This window comes from Arachis hypogaea, chromosome 17 (genome assembly GCF_003086295.3).
Source record: "Arachis hypogaea cultivar Tifrunner chromosome 17, arahy.Tifrunner.gnm2.J5K5, whole genome shotgun sequence".
NCBI classification, from domain to species: Eukaryota; Viridiplantae; Streptophyta; class Magnoliopsida; order Fabales; family Fabaceae; genus Arachis; species Arachis hypogaea.
The window spans coordinates 48,853,520-48,871,357 of record NC_092052.1 but is presented as its reverse complement, the minus strand read 5'-3'; the positions used below and the strand labels follow the sequence as shown (position 1 = coordinate 48,871,357).

Sequence of the window (17,838 nt, the reverse complement as noted above, 5' to 3'; positions counted from 1 at the left end):
ATAAATCAATCTCAATTCGTTGATTATGTATGTCATATGTTTGAATTGTTGGTGTTATATATATAAAATTATAGATGTTGAATTAGAGATATTTTAATAATTCTACTATACAACTCATATTATACATAAATACTATGTTTTAATAATAAGTTGATTTTAAACCATTATTATATTGTGACGGATTAAAACTAGTCACTAAATATAGAAAACATGTCACAAGATTTAGTAAGTTAGTGACAGTTTCAAATTGTTGCCAAATACATAATTAAAAAACACCTTGGCAAGCGTTTTAAACTTTCAAAAGTGTCACAAACAATTTAGCGATGCTCTTTACCAACGGTGGTCCATAACCATCGCTATGTTACCTGGTGATGCTCAAATTGGTTACGCTTTTTTAACAGTCGCAAAAAATTTTAGCGACAATTAAAACCACCGTTAAGCATTAAAAAAACCACCGTGAAAATGCTGTTTTGTTGTAGTTATATCAGATTTTGTAATTAAGTCCCTACCGTGATAGAAACACTGAAATTAACGAAATATTCGATTAAGAAAAACGATTATGCCTAACATTTGACTGAATATTTTTTATAGTTTAACAGATATTCTGCACTACAAGAAAAAGGCCTATGGCCATGCTTTTTTCTTGCCACGCTTGCGGTCAATGGCCACACTTTTATTAAGGTGGTGATTGATTATAAATTTGACCACGTTTTTTTCTTGCTACGCTTAAAAAGCGTGGTAAAAAAGGTCTATTGCCACACCTTTATGAGGGTGACAATTGATTCGAGATTTAGCCACACTTTTTTTGCCACGCTTAAAAAACATGGCCATAGAGAGAAACAGGGACGCTTTTAAAGCGTAGCAACAGAGTTTTGTTATAGTAGCATTTTAAAAGCATGGCTGTTTCTTGTAACATTTTTGACAAGCTTTAAAAATGTGGCCAAAAGATTTCAAAAAAAAAGTTTAATTTTTTTGTGTCATGTCGTAACAAAACCCTTATTTCCCATTCCCTTGACCATAATTCACGCAGTAGCAACGCCTCCCTCTCTCCCTCATTTTCTTCATTCGAGCACTCCTCCTCCATCTTTCTCACACAGACACGCAGGAAGGTAGCATCCATGGTGGCTTCGCCGTCGCTCTTCTCCTCCTCCATCCTTCTCACACAGGAGCAGTGGTCGTTCTTCGCTGGCGCTCTCACTCTCGCTCCCAATAACACTCGTTGGTCAACCTCTCTCACAACCCCTCTGTCGGTACTCCCTCCGCCGATGCTCCCTGCACTAGCACTCCTTCCGTGTCCCTCCCTTTGGGCATCAATCTTCAACAACTTCAATCTCTTCCTTCAACTCTCCGATCACCGTTAATTTCTTCCATTCCCCTAATTTTTTGAGCAATGTTGGGGCTCTAGTATAATTTTGGATTCTGATTTTCATTGTTGTTGTTGTTGTTGTTGTTGTTGCAGATTATGGAGTGAACAATGAGCGTTACATTTCTACCCTTGCAACCAAGGGCATGGGTCACCTTTTCCGCAAGGGGACTGGTGGAAAATCATCTGTTAGGTACACACTTGATTCCTTCATTTCTCTTGTTGTTTTCTTTTTGTTAATGTTTGTTTCTTTTTGGGTATATTTATTTCGTTAGTTTAATCATTGTTACCCGAGATCCTGAGTACACTGAATTGAGTGAATTCCGATAAATCTGGTTCACTGTAGGTTTTTTCAATTCCACTTGAACTAGCTAAATTTTGGTGATTTTGTATTTTATCATCTTGTTCATTCATCGTTTCAAATAAAAAACCCTTTTTTTCTTCAAAGAAGTTGTTAGTGGTTTAAGAATACCTAGGGAGAAAAGAAAATCATTGTTGGTTGAGGAGCTGGTAACATTTTGCAGGTGAAAATGTTTAGGTAGCTGGAGGGGAAAACAATAAAAGGAAGAGAGATAAAAAAAAAGGAGAAATGCCCTTAAAGTACTATTTACAAGAGTTTTAAGCTTTCAAGTGAGGTGTTCCTGGGATGAGCAGATGTTCATATATTTTAAATTTTTAGTATTGTTTGCGTGCAGTGGCAAGTAGTATGTTTTTCATGTTTAACTTTTGAAGAAGGACTACACTGTCTACATATTGTATATAATCTGTGGCATTATGAATGTTTGGTAGGATATGTTGGAAGGTTTGTAATTTTGAAATAAAACTCCATAGTATGAACTAAAGAATATATTTAATGTGACCTTGATAGAGTAAGGATATCTTATGGAGAAATAAAATCTTCTAATTGCTAAAATTCTTTAGGTTAGATGAGATTTTGTGGTTTAACTTCTCTTTTGCTGATTATTTTATACTTTTGGTTAATGTTTTGGAAAAATTTGATGTGATTCTAAAATAGTCTTGTTAGATTATACAGGTTCTAGGTAGTGAAACTGATGCTTGAAAACAACTCTGTTAGCAGTGGCATTATTGCTATAGTCTTTGGAGCAACTAGGAGATGTTCTATTTTGTTAGTTCTTCCTTATTCTAGTGTTGTGTTTAGTCTGTAATTTTTGGATTTTTGTTTGGTTTGATGTTTGTTTTTATACAAATGGAGAAAAGTTATTGAGGATTATACTGTTATAAGCGTGATTAGTTCAGAAACCCGACATGGCGGTGTAATGTTTCATTTCAATTAAATAAGCATGCATTAAAAAATGAAGATAAAGGCTATGCTCAGATATAGCTATGATGGCTCCTGAGGAGGTGTTCGAAGGCAAGGGTAAAGGAGTTTGCACCATAGGCATATTGCACCTGTATTCAAATTAATATAAAGCGCAGGAAGTATTGACTAAAGCATTAGATGAAATGGTAATGAATTTCTCTCTCTCTTTCTCTCTTTCTCTCTCTCTCTCTCTCTAACACACACACACATTCGAAGGCAACGGTAAATGAGTTTGCACCATAGGCAGATTGCACCTGTGTTCAAATTAATATGAAGCGCATAAAGTATTGACTAAAGCATTAGTTGAAATGGTAATGAATTTCTCTCTCTCTCTCTCTCTCACACATACACATTCGAAGGCAAGGGTAAAAGAGTTTGCACCATGAACCATAGGCAGATTGCACCTGTGTTCAAATTAATATGAAGCGTAGAAAGTATTAACTAAAGCATTAGTTGAAATGGTAATGAATCTCTCTCTCTCTCTCTCTCTCTCTCTCTCTCTCTCTCTCTCTCTCTCTCTCTCTCTCTGAACTTTCTTAAATTTATAATTCTCCTTTTCCTTCAATGACAAAATGTTTAAAAGAATACAATGAAAAAATGAAAGTTGGTTGGTTTCTTCATACTCCTTTTCCTTCCTCGAAAATACATAGGACTCTGCCATCAAGAATAGAGCTATTGAGATTTGTACTTGTTGTTGACTTGGTGGAGTAAGTTATTTTTACATCTCAGTGTTGTTAAATTTTTGTTATTTATTAATTTTCTGAAGGCAAAAATGTCAAAATAAAATTAATTGAACTTTCTTATCTATTTATTATTTGAGGCTGTGTATCTTATGACTTCCAAGACCCATGTCTTTCTATTGTGATTTTAATATTTGTATCTTCCTGCATCCCAGATTCCATACTTATGATTATGCCAGACACTTTGTAAGTGCTTGTACTCGCATTCTTGGGCTTGAAGGGACATCTGAAGGAGTAGAAGATCAAGGAAAGCTAACTCGTGTGGCTGCGGTAAAAATTCTTATGTTTTCTATCTTTTCTATACATCTCACAGCATAGCTAGAATATCTATTCTGTGGAATGTTCATTTGCATTAAATAAATACAAATGAATATGTACTCACTAATTTCCTTCTCATGATGAACTTTTTTATTTTTTGGGAGTTTGGAAATTCAGTTTCCGTTTGGGATTTGATTCTGATCGATTTTTCGAGCCCTTGAACTCCCTGTAGTCCAAAAGAATATGAAAGAACCGAAAGAAAGATTTGCAGGTAGAAAGGTGAAAGCTTTATATGCCAAAAATAGTTTGGAGTTGATGCAATCATTCCTTGATTTCCATGTTTGCTTTGCTGATAAATGTGCATAATTTGAATAACTTTATGTTATAATCTAATAATAAGGTAATGTTGGGCATTGATCGTATTGATATGATAAAAGGAATTCCGCAGAAGATATTGGCATTTGAAAAGTTCCTTGAGGAGAACCCACGCTAGCGTGATAAAGTTGTCTTGTTGCAAATTGTTGTACTAACTAGGATAGATGTTCCTGATTGTATGTTTCTTCTTTGGGCATGTTAGTTATTACCTAAATTGTATTTATCAATTAATTTATGTTGTAAATGTAAACTGGAAATAAACAAAAAATCCTTTTATTTTCTTTTTTTTCCCTCCTGTATCTTCTTTTTCTTAGCATATCAGTATCTTCTTTATCTTGTATTTGAGTATTAATGTATAAAACAATTATAGCATACATTATAGCAAAAATTATACATGTCACTAATTACTATTTGATTTGTCTTGTAATAAAAATTACATACTATATTTATAGGTTTGGTAATAAAAAAGACTAAAAATTTATATTGTGCAGTGATGAAGGTAAAGTCAGAAAAAGGTTTTTTTTTTTTTTAATTTGATAATGCTATCTCCACGCTTTAAAAGTGTGGCTGTATCTCTCGCTATTGCGTATATCTCGCTATCACCACGCATTAAAAGCGTGGCCATATCTCCCACATATGGCCACGTTTTCAAGCGTGGCAATCTGTAAAAAGCGTGGCAAAAAAAGCGTGGCGATAGAGCAACTGCCGCGCTTGCAGATGTGACCCTTTCAAAAGCATGGTGGTAGCTCAAAAAGCGTGGCGAAAAGCTATCGCCATGTAACACCCTACCACATAGAGTCTTATACTTAAGTCATAAAACAGAGGTGGCGAGGTTTACGACCTCTAAAAATAAAATTTTGTACATATAGTAGTATGAAAAGGTTTATAACTAGGAGTCTTTGTAGAAAAATGGGTAATTCAAAACCGTTAAATCGAAAAGCGCAACACTCTGATCGATAACGTAAACGAAACAGATAAGAATAAGCTAACATGAGGAGATATACAAAAGAGTGTCAACAATATTGATATCAAGGCTCAGGACTCGATTTGTGAAGATAACCGGCCCGAGCATACTAGAGTATACATACATATGTAGTAGGAAATCCCAAAAGAACCCAGAAGACAAAATACAAAACCTGTTTCTCCAAAATAACCTTTAAGAGGAGTTAATACAAAATATATATAATAGGCGGAGACAATAAGTATCTAAGCAAGTATATAAGACCAAAATAAAATCCCAAGAGCTAAGGATCTCCGCCAAAAGGAAGTCTCCCACATGCCTCGGCGAGGAGCCTCACGTCCTACATCTGAAAACCACAAAATCTGCATGGGTGAGAACCAGAGGTTCTCAGCATGGTAACAGTGCCCAAATATCTAACATGTAATATCCTGGGAAAGCCAAAGGCAATACTAGAACTTCCAGTTGTAATCAAAACGTATAAATATACTAAACCATGAGAACTGTAAAAGTAGGCAACTAACTTAAGGGTCTTCAATCTAACTACATATCTCCTTTCCAAGTCCTTCAAACCTCCTAATGAGCCGAATTCACTCCCCATATAAAAATGATGAATCCGTTCTTTTGACAAGCGCACCAAAATTATCGTCAAGTAATAACCCACAGTGGAGTGGGATCGTATCCACAGAGATTGGTAATTTTGTACAATTTTAATCAATTGGTGAATTAGTCAAGCTAAACAGAATAGACTGTGATTGCAGAATTGTAAATGGACAGAATTATAAATGACTCAAAAGTAAAGAAAAGCAGTAAAGTGCAGAAATAGAAATGGCAAGAATGTAAAGAGCAGAAACTTAAATGACTTAATTGTAAATGGGAATGGAAATTTGCATAATATAAAGAAAGTGGAAGATAAGAATAAGGGAATTCATTGGGATCAGGAGATGTTGTCTCTTTGGATTAAATCCAGCTCATATCCTCTTCAATAATGCAACTTATTGACCTCTTGGCAATCATGATTGATTGAGCCCCAATCCCTTGGTGACTCAATCTCTCAGATCTTGATCAATAGCCAATTCCTTGGTCTAATTGCTCATGAAGAGAGATATGCTTGGTCCCTGACTATACCACACATCATCATAGGTCCAAGTAGAGGGAGGATTATATGTCACCATATCCAAACACCAAAACCCAGATCCTACTCAAGTGTGAGAAGGAATTTCTAGCTTGGTTTCATGTTTCCTTTTCCAAGGTTCCCATGAAACCCATTTTGCATTTAATCTCTTTTCCAAGATAATTGAACACTAGCATTAAAACGAAATTCCTTCTAGCGAATCAAAGAGAAGATGAAAAGAAGAAGAAATTAACTATCATTAATCCATCAAGTACAACAGAGCTCCCTCTCTCAATGAGAGGAAATTTACCTACTCATAGCTCAGAGAAAAGTACAAAAGATGGAGAAGATGATAAAGTAAAAAGGTAAATCTAACTAAAAGTTCTACTCCACAACTTAGCTTTCCAACTGCTTAACCCCCTTTTTCAGTATCTTTTGGGGGTATTTATACTACTCCTAGCACTAGAAAAATAAAGGAATTACAAAAGTGAAAAGAAAAATACAATTTGGAGGGAAAAGAAACTCAATAAACGTGATCTCCCAGCTGGTGTGTGGCTGGCGCTTCAGTGGCGTGCCACGCCCACTCTGAATCTGGCTTGGCGTGCCACGCCCAACTCTTCAAGTGGCACGCCTTCCTTCATTGGCCTCCCTGGCGTGCCACGCCTTCGAGCCCAAGTGGCACGCCCAGGGTTCTTTAAGCACTTGTGTAGCCTGGCATGTGGTGCACGAAATTACAATCACACTTTTGCAACTCCGTACCACTAACCAGCAAGTGCACTGGGTCGTCCAAGTAATACCTTACGTGAGTAAGGGTCGATCCCACAGAGATTGTTAGCTTAAAGCAAGCTATGGTTAGCTTGTAACTCTTAGTCAGGATATCAATTATAATTATCAGTTGACTTGCAAATGAACAAGAGAGCATGGATTAAATAATACTTATTATGCAGTAATGGAGAATATGTTGGAGTTTTGGAGATGCTTTATCTTCTGAATCTCTGCTTTCCCCCTGTCTTCTTCTTCACGCACGCAAGATTTCTTCTATGGCAAGCTGTGTGTTGGTGGATCACCGTTGTCAATGGCTACCATCCGTTCTCTCTGTGAAAATAGTCCAAGTGCGCTGTCATCGCACGGCTAATCATCTGTCGGTTCTCACTCATGCTGGAATAAGATCCATTGATCCTTTTGCGTCTGTCACTACGCCCAACCCTTGTGAGTTTGAAGCTCGTCACAGTCATCCAATCCCTGAATCCTACTCGGAATACCACAGACAAGGTTTAGACTTTTCGGATTCTCAAGAATGCTGCCAATGGATTCTAGCTTATACCACGAAGACTCTGATTAAGGAACCCAAGAAATACTTATTCAATCTAATGTAGAACGGAAGTGGTTGTCAGGCACGCGTTCATAAGTTGAGAATGGTGATGAGTGTCACGGATCATCATATTCATCGTATTGAAGTACGAATAAATATCTTAGATAGAAACAAGCATGTATGAATGGAAAACAGAAGTAATTGCATTAATTCATCGAGACACGGCAGAGCTCCTCACCCCCAACAATGGAGTTTAGAGACTCATGCCGTCAAAGAGTATAAAATTTAGGTCTAGAATGTCACTTGTTACAAAATAAATCTCTAAAAGTTGTTTAAATACTAAACTAGTAACCTAGGTTTATAGAAAAATGAGTAAACTAAGATAGAGAGTGCAGAAATCTACTTCTGAGGCCCACTTGGTGTGTGCTGGGGCTGAGACTTGAGCTTTATACGTGCCTAGGCTGTTTCTAGAGTTAAACGCCAGGTTGTAACCTGTTTCTGGCGTTTAACTCCAATTTGTAACCTGTTTCTGGCATTTAACGCCAGAATGCAACATAGAACTGGCGTTGAACGCCAGTTTACGTCATCTATCCTTGAACAAAATATGGACTATTATATATTGCTGGAAAGCCCTGGATGTCTGCTTTCCAACGCAATTAAGAGCGTGCCAATTGGACTCCTTTAGCGCCAAAAAATCCATTCCGAGTGCAGGGAGGTCAGAATCCAATAGCATCAGCAGTCCTTTTTCAGCCTGAATCAGATTTTTGCTCAGCTCCCTCAATTTCAGCCAGAAAATACTTGAAATTATAGAAAAATACACAAACTCATAGTAAAGTCCAGAAATATGAATTTTGCCTAGAAACTAATAAAAATATACTAAAAACTAACTAAAACATACTAAAAATTACATGAAATTAACCCGAAAAAGCGTATAAAATATCTGCTCATCACAACACCAAACTTAAACTTTTGCTTGTCCCCAAGCAACTAGACAAATAAAATAGGATAAAAAGAAATCAAGAAGCAATAATATCTCAGAGTTTTGAGTGAAGCTCAGATTCTAATTAGATGAGCGGGACTAGTAGCTTTTTGCTTCCGAATAGTTTTGGCATCTCACTTTATCCTTTGAAATTCAGAATGATTGGCATCCATAGGAACTCAGAATTTAGATACTATTATTGATTCTCCTAGTTTAGTATGTTGATTCTTGAACACAGCTACTTTATGAGTCTTGGCCGTGGCCCTAAGCACTTTGTTTTCCAGTATTACCACCGGATACATAAATGCCACAGACACATAGTTGGGTGAACCTTTTCAGATTGTGATTCAGCTTTGCTAAAGTCCCCAATTAGAGGTGTCCAGGGTTCTTAAGCACACTCTGTTTTTGCTTTGGATCTTGACTTTAACCGCTCAGTCTCAAGTTTTCACTTGACACCTTCACGCCACAAGCACATGGTTAGGGACAGCTTGGTTTAGCCGCTTAGAGCAGGATTTTATTCCTTTAGGCCCTCCTATCCACTGATGCTCATAGCCTTGGATCCTTTTTATTACCCTTGCCTTTTGGTTTTAAGGGCTATTGGCTTTTTCTGCTTGCTTTTTCTCTCTCTCTCTTCTTTCTCTCTCTTTTTTTTTGCGCAAGCTTTTGTATTCACTGCTTTTTCTTGCTTCAAGAATCAATTTTATGATTTATCAGATTATCAATAACATTTCTCTTGTTCATCATTCTTTCAGGAGCCAACAATTTTAACATTCATAAAATTCAATATAAAAAACATGCACTGTTCAGGCATTCATTCAGAAGACAAAAAAAAGCATTGCCACCACATATAAATAATTAAAATTTTCCTTATTAAAAACTCGAAAAAAAATATTGCCTCCTTATTCTAAAAATCTGCTATTTTATTCATGTTTGGTGATGATGAGAAAAATAAATTATAGCTTAATTGGAGATAAAATCAAAATAGAGATACTAATTACTAATACTCATATATGACTTCTAAGGTAAATTTCTAATAAGACTAATTATCACAGAGTTAAGGCTAAGATTAGAACTCAACAACCTTGAATTTGGGAGGTGGATGCCTCTTTAGTCTGTGGAGTGCTTGGCCCTTCAAGAGATAGCTTCTGGCGCTTCAGTTCCTTTAGTTCGCGCCCTTGCTCTTCTTGTTCTCTAAGCAGTTTGCAGAGCATGCTGTTTTGATTTTGCTGTTCTTCCTTCAGTTGATCCACAGCTTCTTGCAACTTGGTGACAAATGCTGCTAGGCGCTCCTAGTATTCAATTTGAGGGATTTCCGGGAGGAACTCCTGTGCTTTCCTCTTGATGGGGTTGTCCTGCACTTGTTGTCCTTCCATAGAATTTTTGGTGATTGGTTGCTCAACTGAGATATACTCATCTACTCCCATTTTACCCCAGCATCTTTACATAACAGAGAGACCAAGCTTGGATAAGCCAATTTGGCATCTTTGGAGTTCTTGTTTGCAATTTTGTAAAGCTCACAAGAAATCAACTGATGAACTTCCACTTCTTTTTCCAGCATAATGCAATGAATCATCACTGCTCTTCTGGTGGTGACCTCAGAGCGGTTGCTAGTGGGCAGTATAGAGCGCCCAATGAAGTCCAGCCAGCCTCTGGCGACTGGTTTGAGATCTCCTCTTTTGAGTTGGTTTAGGGCACCCTTTGTGTTGGTTGTCTATTTGGCTCCAGGGAGGTATATGTCCTCTAGGATTTTGTCCAAGCTCAGGTTTAGTCTCATCATTCTCCTATTAAAGGAGTCTGGGTCATCTTGCAATTGAGGCAGCTTAAAGATCTCCCTTATTTTGTCAGAGTGGGTGTGAACAATCTTCCCTCTGACCAGAGTTCTATAGTCATAGAATGCGGTTCTAGCTATTCTCTGCCTGTCCGTCTGCCACAGATTAGCGTAGAATTCCTGAACCATGTTTCTTCCTACCTTTGTTTCAGGATTAGCTAGGACTTCCCAGCTCCTGTTTCAAAGTTGCTCTTGGATCTCCGGATATTCGTCTTCTTTCAGATCGAATTTAACTTCCGGGATCACTGACCTTAGACCCATTATTTTGTAGTAATGGTCTGAATGTTCTTTGGTTAAGAACTTCCCTTGATTCCAAAGTAGTTTTGGAATATTCTCTTTCTTGCCTCTTGAGTTGGTTTGTTTTCCCTTAGGAGCCATGATCTTAGTGGGTATTGGCTTAGTGATCACGGATAAACACACCAATCTTGGAGGTTTGCTTGTCCTTAAGCAAAAGAAAGGAAAGAAGAGGGATATGAGGAGAGTCAAGTCCGAATTGTGAAGGTGGGGGGGAGGCTGAACTAGGATTTAAAGGGAAGGGGGTGGGTTTTGAAATTTTTTGAAGAAGATATGATTGAAGATATGATTTGTAAAAGATAAGTATGATAGGAAAAGGATGCACTTTAAAATTTAAAAGATATGAATAATATGAAAGATATTTGAAAAAGATAGCTTTATTTTGAAAAAGATATTGTGAAGATTTGAAAAAAATATTGATGAGTTGAAAAAAAATTTGAGAAGGAAAAGAGATAGATTTGTTTTGAAAAAGATTTGAAAAGAAGTTGAAGAGGATTAAAAAAAAAGGTTTATGTTTAGAATTAAGATACATTTGATATCTTTGAAAAAGGATTTGAAAAATTAGGATTTGTAATATGTTTATGCAAGAAATCATGAATTGAAACATGAAAAGTGAAAAAACTTTGAAGTGAAAACGAAATTACCTACTCCCCACAATCCTGGCGTTAAACGCCCAACTGCTGCATGTTTTGGGCGTTTAACGCCTAGTTGGTGCTTGGTCTGGGCGTTTAATGCCCAGCTGTTGCTTCTAGCTGGCGTTAAACGCCAGAAACTCCTTTGTCACTGGGCGTTTTTCTGAACGCCCAGGATGCTGTAAATCTGGCGTTAAACGCCCAGAAGCTGCTTCTTTCTGGCGTTTAACGCCCAGATGGCTATCTCTACTGGTGTTAAACGCCCAGTAGATGCTTGATAAACCACTATTTTATGGTTTATCTTGTGCTCAATTGAGTGATTTTTATCTACTCTTTACCCACTTATTCATACTATTTGCATGGTTTTACATTTGCCTTCCTAATTATGTGCTTTGATTGAAAACATGCTTCTTTGGTCTTAATTTTAATATATTTAATCCTCTCTTATTACCATTAGATGCCTTGATATGTGTGTTAAGTGATTTCAGAGATTACAGGGCAGGAATGGCTCAGAGGATGGAAAGGAAGGATGCAAAAATGGAAGGAATACAAGAAGTTGGAGAAACTGCTAAGCTGTCCAGCCTGACCTCTTCGCACTCAAACGGCTATAACTTTAGCTATAGAGGTCCAAACGACGCGGTTCTAGTTGCGTTGGAAAGCTAACGTCCGGGGCTTCGATTTGATATATAATATACTATAGTTCTCCTGACGCTAGGCGACGCGACCGCGTGATCCATGCGGCCGCGTCACAGTGACGGAAATCAGCGCAGTTGAATTCGAGACCAGCGAATTCTGGGCTGTTTCTGACCCAGTTCTCGGCCCAGAAAACACAGATTAGAGGCTATAAAGTGGAGGAATGCATCCATTCATAGAGAGGCTCTCATAATTCACAATTTTAGGAGTAGATGTAGTTTTTAGAGAGAGAGGTTCTCTCCTCTCTCTTAGGATTTAGAATTAGGATTCTTTTCACTTCATGAGTATTTCATCTTTTGCGATCACAGGTTCAATGTTCCTTTTATTTATTTTTCTAATTTAATTTATGAACTCTTCCATGTTACATTTGATATCTTTATTAGTGCTAATTTGAGGTATTTTCAGATCTATGATTGCTTTCCTTTATTTAAATAATTTAGATTTTTCCCTTTTGGCTTTAGTTGATTTATTGGTAACGCTTGAGCTGTCAAATAAAGGAGTGGTTGAAATTGGGAGTTGCTCCAATAACTCTAGTCTTTCCATAGGAATTGACTAGGACCTGAGGATTAAGCTAATTAATCCACTTGATTTACCTTCATAGTTAGAGGTTAACAAAGTGAGATTAAAACCCAATTCTCATCGCAATTGATAAGGATAGGACTTCCAGTTCTCCATACCTTGCCAAGAGATTTTATTGTTATTATTTTATTTTACTTGTCATTCAATATATTCCCGCCTTACCTCCTAATAAACCCCAATTTACAACTCATAACCAATAATAAGAACATACCTCCCTGCAATTCCTTGAGAAGACGACACGAGGTTTAAAATACTCGGTTATCAATTTTAAAGGGGTTTGTTACTTGTGACAACCAAAACGTTTGTACGAAGGGATTTATGTCGGTTTAGAGACTATATCTACAATGCGACTGTTTTTATGATATTCTTTACTGGCAAAAATTCTAACGTCAAAATGGCGCCGTTGCCAGGGAATTGCAAACGTGTGTCTTATTATTGGTTAATGTAAATATTTGCTTTTTACTTGTTTATTTGTTTTTATTCTTATTTTTATTTTTGCTTTTTCGTAAATTAAGAGGTTATTGGTTTTTATTTAGTTATTAAAAATTTTTTTTTTCAAAAATTTGTTCTTAGTGTTCATCTTGATCTTCAAGTTGTTCTTCACGTTCATCTTTACCTTCAAGCTGTTCTTAGTTGTTTTCTTTGTTTTGATCTAAAAATTTGAAATTTGGTGTCATTTTATTGTTTTTCTCTTTCCTCATTAAATTCAAAAATAGTTTTAATTAATTTTTTTCGAAAAAAAAATTCAGATTTTTATTTTTAAAATTTTTATCTTATCTTATCTTATTTCAAAAATCAAATTTCAAAAATTCAAATTTCAAAAATTCAATTTTCAAAATTTAATTTTCAAATTCAAAATTTAAATAACCTTTTAATTTAAATTTATTTTTATTTTTGTTTTTAATTTTTTTTATTTGCTACTATGAACTCTCATCCCTTTGGCTATGAGTCTGGTTACAATAATGTTGCAGGAAGAAGAAATTACAATGAGAACAGGCATCAAGGTTGGAACAATCAAAGATGGGAGGAGCCACAAGGATTTGATCAACCCTCATGGCAACAACCACCTCCAATGGACTATCAACAACCACCACCATATGCCTATGAACCCTTTCCTCAACACAACTTTGAACTACCACACTCACAAGCCAACTACCACCATTCACCTCCATATGACCCTAACCCTCAACCACCATACCAACCACCTTATGAGCCATATGAACCATATATAGAACCACCCCAATTCCAATCCAATCACTCCCAACCACCACCACTTTCTTTTGTATCATGTCCAAGTCCGGCAACCCGAGAAGCAGAGGATCGCCTAAGGAAAACAGTAAATAAATTTCAAACAACCATTCAACAACTGGCGCAAGTATTAATTCAATGGGCTTCAGGGCACTTAAATACACAAGGATCAGCCACAGCCCCATGTGGACAGTCTAGTGAAGAGCGTAGCATGAAGGAGATACCAGAAACCCCAGTGGACAAGACAGAGAATGAATTCGTACTAGAACAAGTAGAAGAAGTTGTCATTGTTCAAGAAGAAGAGTTGGTTGAAGACTTAGGAGATGCAGAACCTCCATGGGAAAGTCCAGTCATAGAACCCCCTTCCAAGATGTTTGAAATTGATGCTAAGGAGGGTGTACAACCTCCAAGGCATATCACAGTTGAAGACTTAGAAGAGGTTGATCAAGAGATGCAGACTCAAGAAGAAGAAGCACAACCTCCCATGCCCTTGGAAAGCAATGAAGAGGAGATTGAATTGAAAGAGAGCTACCAAGAGGAAGAGGTTGAAATTAAAGAAGCTTGCAAAGAGGTGGTAGTTATCAGAAAAGAGCACAAGGGAGTGGAGCTTGCAATTTCATTAAAAATACCTCCCCCTAAGTTGCCATCATCCTTCACAACATTCAAGTGGGTAAAATTCATATCCCATAGATTTCTAATCCCACTTGAATATGGGCTACTGGAGACGGATGGTCAACTTAGAGCTCTTTGTGGCATTAAGAGTAGGAGGAAGATGGCTAGTGATAAGAATTGTCAAGCAAGGTTCATCGTGGTTGGAAGCTTTAAGTTCAAACGCAAAGGTTGGTATAAAGCTCAACTGAATGGGTCTAGGAAGCTGTTTGGTCGCTGCAGTGAGAATTCAAATCACCTTTCACCCGACTGGAAAAATGCAGATCGAGACAAAAACGGGTGTAAAAGTAAAGTTTGGGATCCTGGAATCTGTTCTGGCATTTGTCACTCCGGGAGCCTAAGAATCTGTTTGAAGCTTCTTAAGGGCTTTACATGCTTAGTTTGGGATCTCGGAGGACACTGGAATCACAAACATTGGTGGAGATTTCTGGATGAATACAAGCATAAGCCACCATAACAGGGAGCTCACCAAATGTCCAACTTAAGGACTTTAACTAAAAGTGCTAGGTGGGAGACAACCCACCATGGTATGATCGTTCATTTTTCATTTTTATTTAGTTTTATTTGTTTTCAAGTTTTATTTTATTTTATTGAACCTGGAGTTTTGCATCACATTCATATTAACACTGCATTTTGCATCTTTTCAGATTAAAAAAAAAAAGCGAGCACGCGACGCGACCGCATCAGCGATGCGTCCGCGTCGCAAGGAAATGGGAGAAAATATTAATATGAACAGAGAGTTTCGCAGGAGCAGCGCTGGAGGCGTGCCAACGGCACAAATTACCCCACGCGACCGCGTTGCTAATGCGACCACGTCATATGGGAATAATGGCCTCCCACGCAACTGCGTGCCCCACGCGGCCGCGTGACCAGGATTTCGACGTCAAAAGAGTGCATCGCTGAAAGTTGAGCTGGAGTTGGGCTGGACCCGTGCTAGTAGCACAAGCCCTGCAATGCGAACGCGTCACCCACGCGTCCGCGTCATATTGGAAATAAGGCCACCCACGCGATCGCGTCGACCACGCGACCGCGTCACCCTGGATTTTGGCAATACTGAGTTTTGAACAGAGAGTTGTGCGACCACGAGGCTGCACTCGCGCCACTAGCACAAATCGAGTCACGCGATCGCATGTCCCATCCGTCCGCGTCACCCAACCTTATCGCGCACCACGCGACCGCGTCACCCACGCGACCGCGTCGCCAGCGTCGCACACCTTAACCTCATATGCCAAAATATCTTGTCTTTCTCTTCCCCAAATCCTATTTTCTCTTTTCCCTCCTTATTTCTTACTTACTTCTCCTCTCTTTCTTTCCCTTCTCATTCTTCTTATCTTTCATTTTATTTTACTTCATTTATTTGCATATTTCATTCATTGCATTATTTTCACTGGTGTTGGAATTTTATTTGGGTCATTGTGGATTATTGCATAATTATTTGACAATTATATATTATTTTTTTAAAGGATGCTTGCATGTTCAATTTAATACTTTCAAATAGCTTATTTACCATACATGCTATGTGTTTGTGAAAAAGCCCATATGGCATTATGCACTTCTCTATTATACTTTATACTATTTAATGCTTGCTTTTCATAAACTCCCTTTACTATTTTAATTGAATATAATTGTCAATACAAATATGGTAATTTATTACAAGTAATGCTTGGTCTATGCTACTCATGCACTTTTCCGGCATGCCAATAAACACCCTGCATCCACTTATCTTTCGATGCACTGGCTATTTTTCATTGCTGGCTTTTCACATGTACTCGAGAGCATGTGTTAATGTCAATTACATCCTAATGTGCATCCATCACCACTCTTCCATTCTCTTCCTTGCTATATATCTATTTGAATTTAAGTTACTTTCTCTTCCCTTCTTCAGGATGGCCACCAAGGAAGGAAAGGAGAAAGCTACTCCCAAACCGCCAGCAAGGAAAGGAACAAAAAGAGCCCTAGCTGAGGAACCACAACCCCCATCCACTTGCACATCTTAGCATGCACCGAGGACGGTGCAATCTTTAAGTGTGGGGAGGTCGATACCGATCTCCGTGGGTTAGTACCTTCCTATCTCAAACACAAATGTTTTATTTTTTACTTGTTAGTTGTTGCATTTGCATATTTGATTGCATGTTTATTTGATTTTGTGTATTTAGTTACTACTTGGTTAAAGTAATAAAATTCTTTTTAGGACCCTATTTTTGAAAAATTTCACTAATTTAAAATGAAAATTTTTGTGTTTAACTTGTTTGAAGTTGTATTTGGAACACGGTTTTTGAGCCAAAGAACACACAACCTGTGAGATTTTGAGCTTATTTACATGGTTACATTATTTAACCATAAATATTATTCTTGTGTGTTTTCTTCTTTATGATTGTAATCTATACTTTGTTTCAGTCTATATGTCCATTATTTAGTGTATTTACATGCTTGCATATGATTGAGGCCATTGTTTGATTTTAGCTCACTTATCCCAAATAAGCATACCCTTTAAATCACCCTTGTCAGCCACTTTGAGCCTTTTAATTCCCATTTGTTCTGTATTTTACCACATCACTAGCCTTAAGCAGAAAAACAAATTAAATATCCCAATTGAATCTTTGGTTAGCTTAAGATAGAGATTGTGTATCAACTAAGTATGGGAAAACTGTGGGAACATGGGTTAATAAGGGAATGTATCATGTTTCTAATTTATTTGAATATTGGGAATTTGGGAACCTACTCATGAAAAACCAAAATAGAAAAATAATGGAGAATCCATGTGCATTGATAAGTTATGTTTGCTTTTATGATTCAAATATATATATATATATATATATATATATATATATATATATATATATATATATATATATATATATAAATGAATAAATAAAGGGACAAAATTACTCCAATATTAAGTTTAATAAAAGATCAATGCACATGTGATAAAAATTAAAGAAAATTTGGTACATGAGTATGAGAATTATACAAAAATAGGAATTATGGGTAGCTAGGCATGAATTTAAAAGTATATAGAGTATATGTATATTAGGTGAGAGCTTAGGTTAATTAAAGATTCATATTATAGCTCACTTGGTCATACATATACCATTACCTTTACCTCAGCCCCATTACAACCTTGAAAAGACCTCATGATGTTTGCATTGGTACATTAAATATTTGTTGATTGGGTAGATGAAGAACAAGGTTTAGAAAGCATGACTAGAGAAGAGTAGAGTGAATTACCCTATACACTTGAGAGATTAGAGTGACATACACTTCCTGTAAGGGTTCAGTGCTTGATTCTATATTCCCTGCTTTCAGGAGCTATCTTCTTACAAGTTTACTTGCTTTTTATTGTATGATTTGAATTAGTGAAATTTGAATTACTTTTGTCTTGAAGAACTTATTTACTCTTAACCAAGTAGGTAGAAGCATTCTGCATTTAGTTGCATTCATAGGTTGCATTTCATGCATTCTACCATTCCTCTTC

At 37.0% G+C, this 17,838-nt stretch overlaps 1 protein-coding gene and 1 long non-coding RNA gene across 5 annotated transcripts; both read left to right on the top strand.

Annotated features, from left to right (window-relative positions):
- The first annotated feature begins 999 nt into the window (after positions 1-999).
- Positions 1,000-4,500, top strand: LOC112765386 (uncharacterized). Of its 4 annotated transcripts, none has more exons than XR_003183716.3 (5): positions 1,000-1,356; positions 1,460-1,556; positions 3,580-3,694; positions 3,860-3,961; positions 4,083-4,500. XR_003183716.3 is itself a non-coding variant. In XM_025811286.3 (4 exons), the coding sequence occupies exons 1-4, from the start codon at positions 1,119-1,121 to the stop codon at positions 3,875-3,877; spliced, it is 468 nt and encodes a 155-aa protein (XP_025667071.1). In that variant the 5' UTR covers positions 1,000-1,118; the 3' UTR covers positions 3,878-4,500. The 4 variants fall into 4 exon arrangements, 2 of the variants coding, with proteins under 2 accessions (XP_025667071.1, XP_072078950.1); XR_003183717.3 differs by having other exon boundaries at positions 3,860-3,953; positions 4,083-4,429; XM_025811286.3 differs by having other exon boundaries at positions 3,860-4,500.
- On the top strand, positions 2,695-3,209 carry LOC140180953 (uncharacterized). The gene is made up of 2 exons (XR_011875240.1): positions 2,695-2,830; positions 3,044-3,209. It is a non-coding gene; the product is annotated as an uncharacterized lncRNA (long non-coding RNA).
- Positions 4,501-17,838: the final 13,338 nt, after the last annotated feature.

Coding starts and splice junctions, on each gene's coding strand:
- LOC112765386 (XM_072222849.1), top strand. CDS start 1,119: ATGGTGGCTTCGCCGTCGCTCTTCTCCTCCTCCATCCTTCTCACACAG. Junction 1,357..1,459: donor CCTTCAACTCTCCGATCACC/GTTAATTTCTTC, acceptor TTGTTGTTGCAG/ATTATGGAGTGAACAATGAG. Junction 1,557..3,579: donor GGTGGAAAATCATCTGTTAG/GTACACACTTGA, acceptor CCTGCATCCCAG/ATTCCATACTTATGATTATG.